We start from the raw sequence: 19,615 nt of genomic DNA on the forward strand, positions 1-19,615 counted from the left end.
AAAAAAAAAAAAAAAAAAAAAAAGATATCCCTTCATTTTTAACTCACACCTGTGCCCTCTATCTATATATACTCCTTCTAACTGCCATAACAATGAAAAAGTTTTAATGAATAACAAGAAATCCTCCTCTCCTATAGGAATGTAAACAGATAAACTTATTGGGTCCCTTATGATATCACGTTACTGATTACCTCCTTATGCTTCTCCAGAGAACCTGTATTTGAAAGTTTTTCACTTAGTTCTCATCACAAAGTTAGAAAATCTTCTCTTTTGTTAAATGACCTCTTTTCCTCTGAAAGATCAGTTTTTCTGTGTAGGTGGATTCTTGGTTGTAATCCTACCCTCTGGAAATATAGTCCCAAAACATTCTGGTTCTTTAATGTAAAAGCTGCTAAATCTTGTGTTATCCTGACTGTGGCTCCATTATACTTAAATTGCTTCCTTCTGGATGCTTGCAATATTTTCTCCTTGACCTGGGAGCTCCAGAATTTTGCTACATTATTCTTGGGAGTTTTTATCTTGGGATCTCTTTCAGGAGGTAATTGATGGATTCCTTCAATTTCTATTTTACCCATTGGTCTTAGAATCTCAGGACAGTTGATCATGATTTTCAGGTAGACCAATAATTTTAAAATTATCTCTCTTCTGGATCTATTTTCCAGGTCAGTTGTTTTTTCAATGAGATATTTAACTTTTTTCCTTATTTTTTTTTGTTTTGCTTTATTGTGTCTTAATTTCTCCTAAAGTCATTAGCTTCCATTTGCTCAATTCTATTTTTTTTAAGCAATTATTTTCCTCAATGTGATTTTACCTCCTTTTTCAATTGGCCAATTTTACTTTTTAAGGCATTCTTTTCCTTTTTGAATTTCCTTTTGGATCACACTTCTTTTCCTAATTTTTCCTCTATCTCTTTTACTTGATTATCAAAATCGCTCTGGAGTTCTTCCCTGGCTTGAGCCCAATTCTTACTTTTTTTGGAGACTTTGGATATAGGAGCTTTGACTCTGTTATCATCATCTGCATTGGTTTTGATCTTTCTTGTCATCATAATAACTTTCAATGGTCAGAAACTTTTTTTGTTGGCTGTTCATTTTCCTGGTTTATTACTCAGCTTTTAACTCTAAAGTAGGACTCTGTTTCCAGGGTGAAGGATGTACTGTCCCAAGCTTCAGGGGCTTTGTGCAGCTGTTTTCAGAGATCCTTCTGAGGACCTGATCACAAGCCTTTTTTTCCTGCCCTGAACCTCTTAGGAGTGCCCCCATTCCATTGTAACTGTTGCTGACTAAAGCTGTGCTGAAACAACCTGCTTGCGTTGGATTGTGTGCTGGACTTCCATCCTGGTGCCACTGCCCTCTCTACTGGCTTTCCAAGTCCTCCCTGGTGTTCCCAGACAGAGTGGCCCAGAAGCCTCTAGCAATACTTCTGACACTGGAGTCTGAGTGGGCTGGCCTTGGTGCACCCTGCACAGGGAATACATGCTAGGTTCCCACCCTGGTTCCAGGGACCTTTTTTGCTGACCTTCCAAGTAGCCTTCAGCTGGAAAATGTTCTACTGCTCTAAAATTTCTTTAATTATTATTTTAAAGGAATTTGGAGCAGTTTGGGGTAGAGGTTAGGCAATTTCATGTCTTTACTCTGCCATCTTGGTGCCACCTCCCACAATATAGTATTTTCACCTATCTTCTTCTTCTTGTTAGCTTGGTTGTTTTTTCCCTCTCATTTTTTTTCCCTTTTTGATCTTATTTTTCTTATACAGCATGATAAATGTGGAAATATATTTAGAACTGCACCTATTTAATCTATATTGAATTACTGTCTAGGGAAAGGGGAGGTGGAGAGGGAGGGAGAAAAACATGGAACACCAGATTTTGCAAGTGTGAATGTTGATATTTTTGCATATATCTTGAAAAACAAAAGGCTATAATAAAAATATAGAAAGAATATAGAAAGGACAAAGAAATTATGACAACATTTGGTATGACTAGAAATTGAAGGAAAAAGTAGGGTCAAGGATATGGCTAAGGATGCAAATTCATGTGACTAGAAGCATGACAGTACCATTAAGACATATGGAAAAGTCTAAAGAAAAGATAAGTTGGAAAGAAATAGGAGAGCCATTTCATATAACTTTAAGCTTGGGATACTAATAAATGGGACATCATCTATAAAATGAGAAGTTTGACCTTGAAGATCTCTGAGGTTTCCTCTACTAGTTTTAAATGCTTTGATTCTATAAACATATAACTTATAATAATTGTCATGATAAAAATAAATATATATATTTGACCATGCCGCAAAGAGAATTTGTTATCCTAAGTCCTCTCTACTACAGTAGCTACTACTATAAAGCAGTACTTTATAGTACTTTTTTTTTTTTAATGCCAAGGGCCATTTGAATATTTATAACATCTTCTGTGGGCCCTATATAACTATCAAATTATAGAACTCAAGCAGTGGGAGGTTGTTGTGCCTAGCTTTCAGTTCATCATTGCCTATAGTTGTCTTAGCAATGATTTCATGGACGTTATATGGCCCATGGCCCAGATGTTCCCTAACTCTGTTATAGAGGCTATCATCATCCTCTCAGGCCCTCAGGCTCATAACCTAAGGGTCACTTCTCAACGCCTCAATATCTTTCATGAACCCACATCCAATAATACCCCTTTCTCTTCTCTGATACTGCCACTACTTTATTGTAAGCCTCACCTCATATCTGAATTACTTAAAATGGGAAGGATGAGAGGAGGGGGAGAGTTTCTGTCTGCCAGCCTCAAATCTCTTTCCATTTCAATCTATTCTCTATTCAGCTATTAAAAATGATTTTCCCAAAGAATGAATTTGATCCTCCCCCCCCCACTCCTTACTCCTACTTAAAAAGTGGCTTTCTATTACCTTCAGGATCAAATATAAAGTACTGTTTGATGTTCAAATCCTTCATGATTTATTTCCTTCCTACATTTCCAGTCTTCTTACACCTTACTCCCTAACACATACTCTTCAATCCAGTAACAAAGGATTCCTGGTAGTTCCATTTACAAAACACTACATTTCTAGGCTCTGAGCATTCTTTCTGGTTATCTCCCCTGACTGAAACATTTGCTCCTCTACTCCACCTACTGACTTCCCAGGAAGCCTTTCCCCAATCCCTTTTAATTCCCGTGCCTTCCCTGTTACTTATTTCCAGTTTACCCTGTATGTAGCTTGCTTTGTATACAGTATCTTTACATGAAATCTCTCTTCTATTAGATGGTGAGCTCCTTGAGGAAAGGAATTGTCTTTTATCTCCTTTTGTATCCCTAGCATTTAGCACATTGCCTGGCCCATAGCAAATGCTTAATAATTGTTTATTGATTGATTATACATCAAGATTCAGTCAAAAGACTTAAGTTTTCGCAATAGTCCTTACTATGCTTCCAAGACGGAAACTTCAGGTGCAGCCATAAGTACTATTTGCGGCATCTCCACTGTTTTCAATGATCGCTAAGAGTTCTTATCTAACTCAACATAGTCTTTAAAAAAAAAAATACTCCATTCATTACTATTCTTGCAGAAAAAGCACTGTCTTGTTTTCTACTATTATAGCTCAACATTCCACTGCTTTGCCATGTAATTTGAAGCTATACTTCAATCTTCAAAGCATTCCTCTCTATATTAATTACTTTTCTTCAGCTTACCATACAGCAGCTGTCAATTCTCCATGTCAGAAATTTACTAGGTTTTTAACTATTTATAGCACATAAAACATGAGTACTCTCTTCTCGCTGCTCCCTATAGCAATTTAGACAGTTGCTTAGCCAGTTGAGCTAAGTAACTGAGGAAGAAAGAGCACTAGAGGGTTTCCAAATATAGCATGGAGGGCAACTCAAAGAATTACACATTATTCCACTCAGCCCAACAACTGTGAAAAGATTTTTGATGTTTGGCTTCCTCCTTCTGTGATGACAGTATACCTAGTCATCTTTTCTGCCATAGGAGCTTCTTGCTAACTAATGGACTCTAATACAGTCTCATTAACCAAACAATCCACCTATGAAACATTATGCAACAAGGTTAATAAAAAATGCAGTATAACTAAGGAAAATCAATATTAGGTGAGATGTATTATATTTCTGAAATGTTTAAAAAAATGATCCTACAGAACAAACCTCATTAAGTGTCAAGATTTATTAATTTTTAAATGCTATTCTCTTGATAAAAAACAAAAGTCAAAAATTTTAAATAATATTTTAAAACTGACAATTTATTTGATTTCTCACCTTTTTCTCAATTATAGTTGTAATCAATTAGTTCAGTTCAAACTGAAATTAGAGATAAGTTCATTGTACTTTTTCTAAATAAAGCTTTCTAGAAAAACCATAAATTTTTTTAAAGTTTTTAAGAAATACTTTGCACATAAGAAATCAATTCAATAAACATTTATTAAGGACTTCTCTAAATAAGTATTATAAGACAAAGGAAACTAAATAAATTCCTAATGAAACCTGAAGAAGAACAGTAAGGAAGGAAGGGAGAAGGAAGGGAGGAATAAGCTTTCAACTGAGAAAAGGCTGAATAAATTACAGAGTAAAATGAAGTATTATTTCATAAGAAATGAAAGAAATGATTTCACAAATCTAGGAAAACATTAACTCACAACAGGATCATGTCAGCAAAAACAATAACAATAATATAGTAAAGAAACAACTTTGAAAGATTTAAGAATTTCAATAAATGCAGTGACCAACAATAATTCTGTAAGATCACTAATGAAGCACGCTACCCAACTCCTGAGACTGGGGTGATGCATTCAAGATGTAGAATTAGACATATATTTTTAAGCATGACAAACATGTTGGGGCTATTCTGCATAACTACACTTATTTATTAATAGGATTGTGCTTTTATTTTATTCACTGAGGGGGTATTTGAGGAGGAAAAGGAAGTAGGCAATAGTGTTGCCAATAACAACAACAACAACAACAAAAAGAATTAAAAGGAAAAAAAGTCATTCGAGCATTTTTAAATGTTCAGAAAAGGAGTTCAGAAGGAATTCAGACAAACAAGAAAACTTTGAAAATAGTGCATTGCATTTATTATATTCTTTTTATAATAAGCAAGCTTTCATAAAAGAAATTCATGGTTTCACATAAAATTCTCTTCTGTTTCTATACACACAAATACATAAATGACACATACTTATGTATATATATTTGTATATACATATATATAAAGTTATGAAGTGGCATTTAAATATTAACTCTTATTTTTGCACAAAGCCAATTCTTTCTTTACTCAATTCAATTCAGAGCTCTCAATTTAACCAACATATTAAATACTATATACTAGGCACTAAGTTAGAAAAAAAGTGAGATACTTTCTTAATAGAACTTCAAATCTAATAGGAGTAATAATCATATATAAATAACTAAAATGTAAAACAAGGTACCATGAAAAGTTTGAAAAAGAAAAAGAAATTCTGTCTGAAGTTAACAAAAAGTTTTTCTAAACATTTGATTTAGGCACAACTTCAGACATATGGAGCAAAGATTAATCCAGGCATTACTGAGGGATTCTAAGAGAAAGGAAAGGATGTATAAGAAGGAAAGCAACTATGCTGAAGCACAAAGTTCATAGTGGATTAACATTGTGGTATGATTAGAAAGAAAGAGGTACTCTTTGTGGACACTGTGAAGGGCTTTGAAGGCTCTGCCTTCATAATTCTTGTACTTTATTTGTAGGCAACAGGGAAGCACTCCAAGAGTTTGATTTCTGAAATCATATGATCTGATACATTCCAAAGGAATTACAGAAGCTCAGAGATAGAAGGGATCTGAGAAATCATCTAATCCAAACCTCCTACCTAAAATATGAAGTCTATCTACTGCATTTCAAACAAGTGGTCATTCAGCTTCTGTAAAAAATGTCTCTAATAATGAAAAGTTTAATTCAGAAGTGGTTTGAAGGATGAACTGGTAAAGATTAGACCTTCCATCTATTCTATTTGCCTTATATGGACCCATTTGGGGTTTTTTCCTATGTTGAAAACAGAAACTTCTTTTGCCTTTCTTTGTATTGCTGGAGTTTAACACAATGATACTATACATAATATGCATTTTAAAAATGTTTGTTGATTGGCAAGATTAGATTTGAAATGGAAGAAGATCTCTGGGAGGAGATCTGCTGTGTCAACTCAAATCTCTCAGACAGATTCTTCTTCCTGTAGAGAGCCGACTTCCCTTCCTGCAGAGAGCAGCCTCAAGTCTCGTCCAGACAAAACTCTTCCTTTCCTCCAGAGCTGCCCTCTTTTATCCTCCCAGAGAATGGGCGTGGGATAACCCAAGGGCTTCTGGGAAAAATTACTTCAACCAATGAACTTGCTCCTCCTAAGCATGCAAGTTCCTCCCCAGGAATTCAAAGGGGTTCAACTCCTAGTAAAGACTAGAACAAGAGAATTGTTAAGTACCGACTTAGCACTTAGTAAGAACCTAATATCTCATTATCTAATTAGCACTTAGTAAGAACCTAACAGGTAGGCACAAGGGATAGAATGCTGGAACTGTACTCATTAAGACTCAAGTTCAAATACAGCCTCAGACACTTACTTAGCTATATGATTATGGTCAAGTCACTTAACTGCTTTCTGCTACAGTTTCTGAATTCCATAAAATGGGTATAATGATAGCATTAACCTATCAGGGATAGTAAGGATACAATGAGATTAACGCTTGTAAATGACTCTGTAAACCAGTACTTAATCTTCCTGTATTCATCTACCTCAGTAAGAATGTGAGCTTCTTGAAAGAATGCAATGTCTTGATTTTCTATGTGTATCTCCAGCACCTAACCAAGTGCTTGGCATATATACTAGTTGCTTAACAAATGCTTTTCTAATCTACTCAGTTATAAATTAAAATCTAGAGCTAAAAGAATCACAGAAAAGAAAAGTTAGAAGAAAACAAGAGATCATCAATCTTTTTTTTTTTTTTTTTTTTTTGGAGGCTGGGGTTAAGTGACTTGCCCAGGGTCACACAGCTAGGAAATGTTAAGTGTCTGAGACCAAATTTGAACTCAGGTCCTCCTGAGTTCAAGGCTGGTACTCTATCCACTGCGCCACCTAGCTGCCCCATCATCAATCTATTTTTTTAGGAAATGAGGTATAAAGAAGAATTTACTTGTCTAAGGCCACATAAGTGTTAGATTTTAAATTCATGTTTTTCAAGACAACGAAGTATCAGGGCTAGAGATAACTACTGGCCACATAAAAATGTATTGAGGTTATGATGGTAGATTGCTGGAGAAATGAGTTTAGAGAGAAAAAAAGATGAACAAGAATAGCTTGTAGAATGCCAATATTTTAAAGACTAGTTAGAAGAAAATTAGTAACAATTTCTACATAAGCAAAGTGTGGTATAATGAACAGAATCCTGAATTTGGTTGAAATTCATACCCTGATGTTTACTACATGATCAAATGTGGTTAAATCACTTCACCTCCAAGAGTCTCAGTTTCAATATTTGTAAATTGAGGGAACTGCACTAGATTTCAAGGATCCTTTTTAGTTCCAAATTCTGTAAAGGCCCTTCACTTTTTTCCCAGGATAATTTTTGTATCTTCTTATCTGATCTTTAAAACAACTTTGTGAAATACATAACTAATAGTAATATCCATATTTTATAAATCTTCCAAGGAAATGCTAGAAAAACTCTAGAAACTGTACTTTTAAGAGTCCCAAAAAGTTATGGTATTTATATATGAATGCAGATCTCCTGTCTTTCTATTCTTCACACTATCATATGGAGAAACTCAATGTGTCCTAAACTAATGGACACCAAATAGAAAGACTACCAAAGAAACAAAGATCACACTCTCTTGTGTTCTCAAGAATATGCTGAGTTCTTAAAGTTGGAGCTACTTGAAAAAATCTGGCAATATTGGGGCAGCAAAACATTAGCTAAATTTCAGGCTTTCAATGTAATTAGACAATAACACTTCATTTTCACATATCTATGATCCATTTATAATCCCAAAAATCAAAGTGAATTTTTCTAACATACCATGTGATCATACAGTCATTTCTACAATGAAACTGCACTACTCTTTATGGGAAAAGTTTGCTGCTGTGTAGTAAACAGGAAATGGTGCTATCATTTTCATTCTCCTTAATCACTTGAGTAACTTATTTCTGAAGTCATGATTTGAATAAAATATAAACAAAAGGCATACATCTCTACACAAATAAAATCCAAAAGAATCTCAGTTGTGTTCTATATATTTTTAAGATTTCATTAGGCCACAATTAAAAGTAAAAACTTTGATCAAATACTAAAACTTCCAAGGTTTAGTATTTACCAATATCTTAATTTACACAGTAAAATGGATTAGTTTATTCAGCAAGATTATTTAGAGATTCTTAATTCTCAATATTATTTTGATGCCACTGTTACTAGTTTAGTCCACAAATCTCCATAAAGACAACATTTAAATGAATCATATTAGTACTTGAGAGACAGATATTTTCAGAGAACAATGTTCGTAAATATCAGTGACACAACTATATTGCAAGGTACAATATAATTCAAATCACTTATTTTTGGAAAGAAATCCCTATCACATGGAAACACTCGAAGGTTACAAAAAAAGAACACAGCATTAAGATTCAATTCAATTCATTAAATATAATGGTTCTAAGAAGTAAACACATGTTTGCAATTTCCTCACCCTTTTAAATAATTCTTGGCAATAAAAGTCTTGTAATTATGCAAAAGAGCTATATCTAAGATCTTTTGTGATTGAGAAAAGTATCAAAAATCATTCCCAAGGAAAATGTCATATCCTCAATTAATGAGGGAAGGAGAACATGGATTGGGGGGGAAGGAGGGGGTAGAGGAAGATAAAAGGAAATGAAAAGTGAAAATAGGAAGAGCAGCTCATTGCAGCCTACCATCTAAGTCAATTCCCATTTTAATTAATTATTCTTGCTAACTAGGTAGAAAGTTATGTTGTTTCTACCTGTTAAAGAACTACAAGTGCGGTCAGACTCCTCTAAGTTTGGTGCCCTAGAGCAAAACACAAATTACCTACCAAAATTAAGGCTTAATTATACAAAGTTAGTTACAAAAAAAGATTACAAGACAATAATTTGAAGAATATATTAATCTCTAATAGAAATTTTAACCAATTTTATGTAAATAAATAATACCTAAATGTACAACCACCAAAAAGCAGTTTAAAAAAACAAAAAAACAGCAAAATCCTGCATTTACAATACGTCAATTTACATTTCTCTATGATTTGCAACTTTTTTATATCCACTAAATTACTCACATTGTTACTATACTGAGTTCTAAAGATGAATAATATCAGCATTATTTCCTTTGAAATTAGACCTAAAGGTTATTTTTACCTTCTGAATCCAATTCTTCCTGTGCAACAAGAAATTCGGTTTTGCACACATATATTGTATCTAGAATATACTATATCTAACATGTATAAGACTGCCTGCCATCTAGGGGAAGGGTAGAGGGAAGGAAGGGAAAAATCAGAACAGGAGTGCAAGGGATAATGTTATAAAAAATTACCCATGCATATGTACTGTCAAAAAAAAAAAAGTTATAATTATAAAATAAAAAAGAAAGAAAGAAATTAGACCTAAAGAACAAAATGCTTAGCATTCACTTCAGAAAATACACTGATCACTATCAGCAAATGAATACATTGAGGCCTATATACATTTACTGTGCACTTTATACCTTCAGTGATCAGCCTCCCAGAGTGAAGCACAAACTAGTACTGAGGTAGGAACTACAGTGACATTAATCTAGTGAGTAAATATCCAGGATGAAGAAAACCTGTAATAACCACTTAACTAGATATTTATTGCTACTAAATTGTTATAAAATATAATCCTAATTCTTTCATGTGGAGGGATTTTATCTATCATTAGTAACCAAAATCAGGAAATAATCTATTTCCTTAAAAAAATAAAATAAAAAAAATTAGTCTTTCAAGATTAACTGATATGAAATGAGTATGTAATTCATTAGCTTCATATTTATATCAGAAATGCAAAAAAAAATTATATTAAGTCCAGAGAACATATAATATAGAAATCTGTTATGATGTTGATATTAGGGGATAAAATTAACACCCATCTTTTAAACTAAATGTATATCATGCTTGTTTGGGGCTGAATTTGGAGCTATTGAATCAAGATGTATTCAAAACCCAGAAAGAAACTATCTATTTATGAAGCTGACTATCTCTAAATCACAAATTGCATATCTTAACTAATAATATAATCAATAGTGTCCAAAAGATTCCAAACAATGATTTCTTAATTGGAAGGCAAAATTTGCACATTTTTCTTCAGTAGTTCAATTGCAATAGTCAAGAATGTGGTAAAATATTACCAATGCAAAGTTTTATTTAATAGATCATCAAAGTTGTCATGGATATAGAGAAAACACAAGCAAAATTTAGGACTAGAAAAAGTACTTTCTAAAGAAGATTTCAAATGTATGTTCTGAATACAATTCCAAACTTTGAAGGTATATTTTAAATTATTTATAATACTGAAAATTATATAATATGCTTCAATAACTAACTGTGTATATTTCTATTCAGATTACCTATTATTACTGTTTCAGAAAATAGCAGATAAAAGGCATGTAAACTCGGATTTTTTTTAAATGTCCAAATTGTTTCTGAAAAATAGACGATGAAATACAGCTCTCTTTTCTCAATAGAAAAATATTACATTCATTCACTATTATCAATTTGTTTTACTTAACTAATCTATACCTACCAATAACTTTTGACACAGAAGATAGCTACATTGGAACATTGAAATCCTGAGAATGAAATAGTTCTATCCCACTCAATGTATGTGAGTAAATTGTAACTACATAGCCACTATACTAAAATCAATAGATTTCTATAATACACATTTACTCCATATTCAGGTGATTTTATGGAGATTACAGTTAAGTTAAATTTTTACTTTATATCATTTTTCTATTTCATTTTTATGCCAATAAAATGACATTTAAATTATTTGGTTTAAATTAAGTTATTTTTATTCTTGAAATATTTTAAATAGAATAATAAAAATTAAAATACAAGTTTTTAAAAATCTGTTATCATCTATGACTTGACTCAATCATCTATAGCATGTTTCTACTGATCTACATATATACTGATTATCTTCCATCCACCTGCCTCCCCCAAATTAAAAAAGCCCATTAATTTTTTTTTTAAATAGAGCATCCAAAGGTCCCAAGCACTACATTTGAAACTATGAACAATTATAAATACATGTGTGTATGTATGTGTGTGTTTTTTAAATCTGTTAAGAGTCATTCTGAGTCACTTACTCAGAATGGAGCACTTTGAACCACATTGGAAAAACACAAAACATTTAAGTTTCTTCAAAATACATATATAAGGTACAACTGAAAGTCAAAAAGTCAAGTCTGACTTGTAGCCAAATCATAAATTATGTTTTCAAATATAAGCCAACACCTAAATTGTCCATGCATAACAATATTTTTTCCAATTAGAAAACACAGTATACTATAAGATCTTAAGTTTCATTTTGTCAACTGGGTGAGATAAAATGCCAGGCATTACATTTTTCTTTTCAAGCAATTCCCAACAGACCCCTAATTATTACCAACAATTTAATTTTTACTCTTACTCGTATTTTCAGTTTTGTTTAGCACTTACCCCTCTTCTGAACCCAACCTTCTTTCACAATGGTAACATCGCTCATGATGGCTCCTCTCTGAGCCCTCAACTTCAAGAAAAGATACTTTGAGATATCAGCTTTGGGGTTTGGATTCTCTTTTGCTGCTGCTGCCCTTCCCACTCTCTAGTGATGACTCAGCCTGGAAGGAAGTATTGAAGAAAGAATTTCTTTTTTTTTCCATTCTTGCAACTCATACAGCAATAACAAACAACCAATTCTTTGTAAATGTCTTCAACTGCCTGACCCCACATAAAAGTTTGGCTCTTCAAACTAGAGAATTTATTTATTCAATAATTTTATAACGAATGTACTTCCCTGATCTTGTGACATATTTCAACTGATAATGAAATTTCTGATTTGAAAAACAATGTTAAGAAAATCACAGTGATACATAAAGCTTTGGATTCTAAAGAATAGAAAATAAATGTTTGAAAATAGTTTACAATTTTTTTCCTATTTTTTCCTCAAAATTTGTATAATTTCAGGCAACCAAGCTAAATGTTTTAATTTTTCAGGTATAACACAAGAATTCATCACTTCATTAGCGTGTAAATTATCACCACAGGTACATGTCATAGTCATTCAAAACATTAGAAGAAAAGTCTTTATGAGTTACCATACATGGCAAAAAAATTCATCATTTCATAGCTAACATTCTACAAGTGATTACAAAATAAACCAGTATACATTTGCAAGATATGTTCAGTTTATGGAAATGTTGACTTTACATGTCTTCAGGAAAGCTTTCTGACTGTAGTGATTCACTTAAACTAATCTATTTAAACTCTAAATCTTTAATGTTACCAGTCCCTCAATACCAACTGCACAAATTTTAAGGTTCCTGGAGATTAAAGTGTAATCTAAATTCTTGTGTATGTCTTACAGGATAAGCACACTTATAATTGCTGTTTGTTAGTAACACACCTAGCAAAACAGCAAAAAAAAAAATTTTTTTAAGATATACTTTTTTAAAGATACACATAACAAACACCAAATACAGATAACAAGTCAATGAACATGCAATATGTTCAACAGAAGTAATATTCTTCTCTTTACCACACAACACAAAAACAAGAAAAAGTGAATTGGTTCTCAGTTCAACTCAGCAAAATAATTTTAGATAATTTGTCCTTCATATGATTCTGCTTAATGGAAGATATCACCCTTTACTTTCCTATTCATTTTTGTATATTTTAATTGTATTTTTGTCTGTGTGTGAGAAACAGCATGGCCAATTTGACATCATTATCATCAAAGCATTCTATGGCATTTTACAAATATTATTTAATTTGATCTTCAAAACAACCCTAGGCCCTAGATATTATTTTATTACCATTTTACAGAGGAGGAAATAGAGACTGATAGAGGTTAAGTTATTTGCCTAGGGGGGGTCACACAGCTTTTTTCTGAGGCTTTTTGAAGAGGTTTTGATTCTCACCTGCTGGCTCACCTAGCTTCCAAGACTGGTTTGACTATAGAATGTGGGAAGGAGAAAAAAACATTAAATAGGGGTGGAAAGGAAGGTGAGGATCCGATTATAAAGGGTAAATGTCAACATTTATATGATCCTAGATTAAAGAGGGAGCTATTGCAATGGAGGGGAGGAGAAGGGAAACTGTAAGGTCAGAGTTACACTTTAGGAAAATTTCTTTGGCAGCTGTGCAAAGAATTGGAGTAGGAATAAATAAATATGAGACAATAGAAGCAATTACAAACATGGTACATAAAACATAAGTACATAGTATGTAATTCAGGCTGATGTGATGAGGGCCTAACCTAACATAGTGGCTATGTGATTAGAAAGAATATAGATCCTCAAAATGTTGTGGGTATAGAAACATCAAAGTTTAATAATTACTTGGACATACAAGATGAAAAAGGTTGAACCATTCATTAGAGGCTACCTAGATTGGAAACTTGGTTTCCTAGAAGGAGGCAGGTTCCCCAACAGAAATAGGATAATTAGAAAAGGAGTAAGTTTAGGACAATGAAAATACATTGAAATCTGTAATATAGTTCACAACTTCATGCCTGCTTATCTGTGTGACTCATTCTGTCATATACAAAATAAAAAAGAAGGAAGAAGGTGTAGTTTTTAATTTTCTTTTCTTACTTTTTCTTTTTAAGAATCACTGATTTAAAACCCAAAGCTTGAGGAAGTTACAAGCTAGAAGTAGAAGCAAGGGGAGGGGACAAAATGTAGGTAGAATTTTTCCAGTGGCATCTGAAGCTACTACTATAGGTACCCTAACTGCAACTGATGTACAAAGAGGAAAAGTGGATTTTGCAAAGCCAAGAATGAAGAAAGTCTGAAGTGCTGACTGATTATGGGTAGATTAAGTATAATTATGTTGTAAACAATTGGCTTATGGAAGGGAGGGTGAAATAAAACTAATCTTCTACTCTTTGACTGGTTGACCACAACCCCTTGCTATTATCTATACTTTGAGACCACTGCTCAAACCCGATACTACCACACTAACAAAACAAAAATAAGTTTAGCTTTACTTCCATATCATTGACTAAAAAATAAAATTTAAAAAAAATTTAAAACCTGATAAATGGCTTCTTTAATTTGCTCAAAAACATCATTTTCCCCTAACTTTACAATGAAATAAAGTTTTACATAAATTTCTAAGTTTCTCTTTCCAAAAGAAAAATTTCAGCCTAATACTAATGAAAAGTTCCCTAACCATTATGCCCCAAATTAAGTAAAAGTTCCTTAACCATTATGTCCCAAAATTAAATAAGCAGTCTCATAAAGACAATTAATTCTCAGTATTTGGAAGTCTTCAAAAAGAGATAAATGATTACTGTTTATCATGAATTTTGTAGAGCGTATTCAAGACTGGAGTCGAGGTAAGAAAAGATAATCTTTGAAAGTCACTCTAACTCTAAGATTCTATAATCCTGTGATGATACGTTCAATAAAAGAGGTCCCTAAAAAAAATGCATTGTTGGTGGAGTTGTGAAATGATCCAACTATTCTGGAGAGTGATTTGGAACTGTGTCCAAAGGGCTACAAAACTAATACACTCTTTGATCCAACAGTGCCTCTAACTAGGTATGTATCCCAAAGAGCTCATAAAACCAAAAAAAAAAAAAAAAAAAAAAAGACCAACTTGGGCAAATATGTTTAAACAAATTTTTTTTTGTATGTATATATGTATGTATAAGGGAAGTGGCTGAATAAGTTACATGTAATAATGTAATGAAATTAGTAAGTTAATAGCGGAATGGAATATTACTGTTCTCTAAGAAATGATGAGCAGGCAGATTTCAGAAAGCCTGGAAAGACTTACATGAACTAATGTTAGTTAAGTGAGCAAAACTAGGATAACACTATATACAGTAACAGCAAAACTGAATGACAGTCTTTGCTCTTCCCAGCAATACAATGATCCAAGACAATTTCAATAGATTTGGGATCGAAAATGCCATCCACACCCAGAAAAAGTACTATAAGGACTGAATGTGGATCAAAGCACACTATTTTCACTTTATTTCCCTTTCTTTCTTTCTTTTTTGGTTTGCTTTTTTTTTTTATGATATTTCCTTTTTATTCTGATTTTTCTTTCACAATATGTACAACTGTACATATTTAACTTATCCGATTACTTGCTGTCTTGGGGAAGAGCAAGAAAGAGGAATATAAAAAGAGAAAAGAAGAAAAATTTGAGACTTGAAACTTTACAAAAATGAATACTGAAATTGAAAAAAATAAAATACTATTGAAAGAAAAAAGAAGAAAGCACAGACCATATTTTAGGCCTGTCTTGTGTTCTACACTATATACATAGCAGTTACTCTGCAAACACTTGATTTACTGAATAGAATCAAAGAAAAAAAAGAGATGCCTCAGAGACGTCTACTCCCCAAAAAACAAACCCCAACTTAATTTAAACATGAAACATAAGCTATGTTTGATAGCGTATTAAGTATCTATGTGATAAACCACGTTTAAGCTATTAAAGGACAAACATTTAGATATGTCACATTAGCTCTCGTGAATAAATGAATAAGTAATTATTAAACTTTACTATGTTTCAAGCAATAAGGATATAAATAGTAAAATGAGACAGTCTATGCTCTCAAGGAGATATATAGATATATTGAATTCTATAGTAAGATAAATGAAAAATGGTCCAGGGTGTGATCCTTAAAAGCAAAACAGATGGTAACTGTCTAAAAACTTAAGCTAAGAAAGGATAAAACATATTGTAAGACCTGATGGTCCTCTAACCAATACTGTAACTGGTGAACAGTTCATCAAACAGGTTAATATTAAGGTTACAATTTAGTAGAAGGATAAGAAATAGGCTCTTTTTTTTTTTTTTTTAAGAATTCTAAGAAGTTCAAGTTAGAAAACTGATACTGAAACAGTAACTCATAATAGTTATGTGAACTTGGGAAGGTCACTTAAACATAGTCTTCCTGTTTCCTCAACAGTAAAGTGGGAATAATAGCACCTTTAAGTAAGTGGAGATTAGATGAAACAATGGTAAAGCCCTTACACAGTCACTCAGCACAAAGAAAGCACTTAATAAACATTAATTCCCTCCTCCCCCTTCTTTGACTTACTGGATACATGAAAGGAATAAGAAGAAAATATTTTACATTTTTTAAAATGGCTTGAGTTAAAATGGATTGGGAAAAATTAAACAGTTCCTGAGGGTATTCCTGAGGGTATTCTAGATAGAGGGAAGTATAAGAACAAATGTACCTACAGAGTATGTTCACATAACAGGAACTCTGTACAGTGTAGCTCTAGCATAACATACATAAAAAGAAAATAATATAAAAAAAAAAAACACCTGGTAAAGATAATTATGTCAAATTAGCATGAATCTTGAATATCAATTAAGCAAATATGAAGTTTAATGGAGAGGCAATATAGAGTCACTTAAGAATTCTAGATAGAATAATAAGAAAGATTAACCTAGCAGAATACTAAGAACAGATTGGGGAAGAAGAGTAGACAAAGACCTCACGCCTTTGTTAAAGAACTGTTAAAAAAGAGAGATCTTTAGAAATCTGTGACAATTTGAATATGAAATTTAGAGAAAAGGAACACAGAGATTTGAATGCAGGAAACTGATACAGTTGCCACTGATAAGAATAATTAAGTGAAAGATAAGATGAGGTTTATTAGTGAAAAAAAATGGTTCATGCAAAGTTTAGTTTGAGATAACAAGAGGCCAATCAGATGTAGAGATTCAATAGGCATTTGGAGATAAAAGCTTTAGCTCAGTGGACAAGTTGGAGATGGACATTCAGATATGAGTCATCTAGAATGCTGCAGCAATAGCAGTATTATTGCCAAGAGAGTCAGAAAAGAGCCAATTGACAGAATTGTAGCAACAATACAATGTGCGCAACTACAAGGTTTGAAGAAGAGACCTGTAAATCAGTTAGGAGCAGTGTTGTCCACCCAGAAGCAACTTAACATAGGAACCCAAAGCCAATGAAAGGAAAATACTCCAACTTGGGAAACAATTGTAGCAGCTTTTTTTTTTTCCAACCTAAGAAATATGCACATCATCAAATGAGGGAGGAATCATAAAATAGTAGAATACAAGGAAAAAGACTAAAACCATCAAAGATTGTAAGAGAAAGATCTTTAATTAAAAAATGGAGCACAAAACCCTTTGACCCAGCAGTGTTGCTACTGGGCTTATATCCCAAAAAGATCTTAAAGAAGGGAAAGGGACCTGTATGTGCAAGAATGTTTGTGTCAGCCCTCTTTGTGGTGGCCAGAAACTGGAATTGAATGGATGCCCATCAATTGGAGAATGGCTGAATAAATTGTGGTATATGAATATTATGGAATATTATTGTTCTGTAAGAAATAACCAACAGGATGATTTCAGAGAGGCGTGGAGAGACTTACATGAACTGATGCGGAGTGAAATGAGCAGGAGCAGGAGATCATTATATACTTCAACAACACTACAATATGATGATCAAATCTGATGGATGTGGCCCTCTTCAACAATGAGATGAACCAAATCAGTTCCAGTACAGAAGTAATGAAATGAACCAACTACACCCAGCGAAAGAACTCTAGGAGATGATTATGAACCACTACATAGAATTCCCAATCCCTCTATTTTTGTCTGCCTATATTTTGGATTTCCTTCACAGGCTAATTGTACACTATTTCAAATCCGATTCTTTTTGTACAGCAAAAGAACTGTTGGACATGTATACATATATTGTATTTAATTTATACTCTAACATATTTAACATGTATTGCTCAACCTGCCATGGGGGGAGGGGGAAGGAGGAGAAAAATTAGGACAAAAGGTTTGGCAAATGTCAATGTTGTAAAATTACCCATGCATATATCTGGAAATAAAAACTATTAAAATAATAAAAAATAATTTTAAAAATCATGAAAAGGAAAAAAAAAGTGAAGCACAAGCAGGATTTAAATAAAAAATACTAAAATCATAGGGATGAGTAATAAAAACTCAAAAAAATCACTTCTCTAATTATTACAAGACAAAAGAAATTGAACCAATACCTGCTGGAAATAGAAGGAAGGAAGGAGGGAGGGAGAGAAAGAGAGAGAAAGGAAGTGAGGGATGAAAGGAGGAATGGAAAGAAGAGGAAAGAAGAAAAGGAGAGAGAAAAGGAAGGAAGGGAAGGGAAAAATGAAAAGAGGGCAGGCAGTGTTCAAAGTACTATGCTAGGTACTGGGGATTTGAAGAAAAAAGTAAGATCATTCCCTACTCTCAAGGAGCTCACATTCTTATGGGGGAGAAGACAGATGAAAAATTTCAGCTGCAAATAATATGAAAAAAGTCCTTAGGGTATAAGAGAAAACCAGGTTTTGATGTCTCTTCTTTAATGTCATTTCTACTGATAAAATCTTATCTACTTCTGATGTTGGTCCACGGGGACAATAACTTTGCAAATAAGAACTTTCTGATTCTTCAAAAGCCACAGTTATCAGACCTGAGGAAAGAAGTGCCAGGCTACAGCTCTACTGGGATTGTGTCCCAAGATGATAGCTCCAAACACCAGGCTGAAAGCACTGTTATTTCAAAGCATCAGGGTTCTGGGCTGTCTCTGTAGGATTCTGGGAAATGGCAGTCAACTTAGTGGTTCAAATTGTCTAATGCAAGAAAACCCCAAGACAGAATAGAACCACAATATTTCCAAAAAAAAAAAAAAAAAAGAAAAAGAAAAAGAAAAGAAAAGAAAGAAAGAAAAGAAACTAAAAATAAGAAAATTTAGAAGGGAAAAATTATTAAAATTTATGGCCAGAAGTAATTAGCAGAATAGAAAAACCTGAATCTATAGTCTCTCCAAAAAAAGCTAGAGAAAACAAGAGATCTGGGGCAGCTAGGTGGCGCAGTGGATAGAGCACCAGCCTTGAATTTAGGAGGACCCGGGTTCAAATCTGCTCTCAGACACTTAACACTTCCTAGCTGTGTGACCCTGGGCAAGTCACTTAAGCCCAGCCTCAGGGGGGAAAAAAAAAAAAAACAAGAGATCTGAAATACAAATATAATGAAGTAAACAGAGAATAAAGAAAAAGATACAAGAGCACACGCTCTCTATATGAATAAAAATCCATAATCTCAAAAACAGTACGCATAGAAACTAAGAATTATTGTAGTACTCCAAGAAGAAGAGGACAAATCAAAACACCTAAACATCAGAATGTAGGAATTAATACTTTAAAAAAAAAAAAAAAACTACTATGAACTTCTCTACACAGAAAACAAAGCACCAATTTGAATAATTTCCATATCATCTCCTATATATATATAAATATATGTGTGTATCCTATGCTCCAAACTTCAAGATACTTAAGTAGTCAAATCCAACAATTTCAATGACAATCAATTCTGCAAAGAAGATAAAGGCCTTCAAACCTAAG

At 33.1% G+C, this 19,615-nt stretch overlaps 1 protein-coding gene across 4 annotated transcripts in view; it reads right to left on the minus strand.

The window, feature by feature from the left end:
• AKT3 (AKT serine/threonine kinase 3) overlaps window positions 1-19,615 on the minus strand; it is a 410,275-nt gene that overhangs the window by 357,055 nt on the left and 33,605 nt on the right. For 3 of the 4 annotated variants that reach the window (XM_074262535.1, XM_074262536.1, XM_074262534.1), the window contains one exon: window positions 11,703-11,863. In XM_074262535.1, coding sequence (XP_074118636.1) covers window positions 11,703-11,748 — 46 coding nt within the window. In that variant the 5' untranslated portion in view covers window positions 11,749-11,863. Of the gene's footprint in view, window positions 1-11,702; window positions 11,864-19,615 lie in introns of those variants that run through there. The other variant, XM_074262537.1, reaches the window with a different exon arrangement.

Source organism: Sminthopsis crassicaudata, chromosome 4 (genome assembly GCF_048593235.1).
Source record: "Sminthopsis crassicaudata isolate SCR6 chromosome 4, ASM4859323v1, whole genome shotgun sequence".
Taxonomy (NCBI): Eukaryota; Metazoa; Chordata; class Mammalia; order Dasyuromorphia; family Dasyuridae; genus Sminthopsis; species Sminthopsis crassicaudata.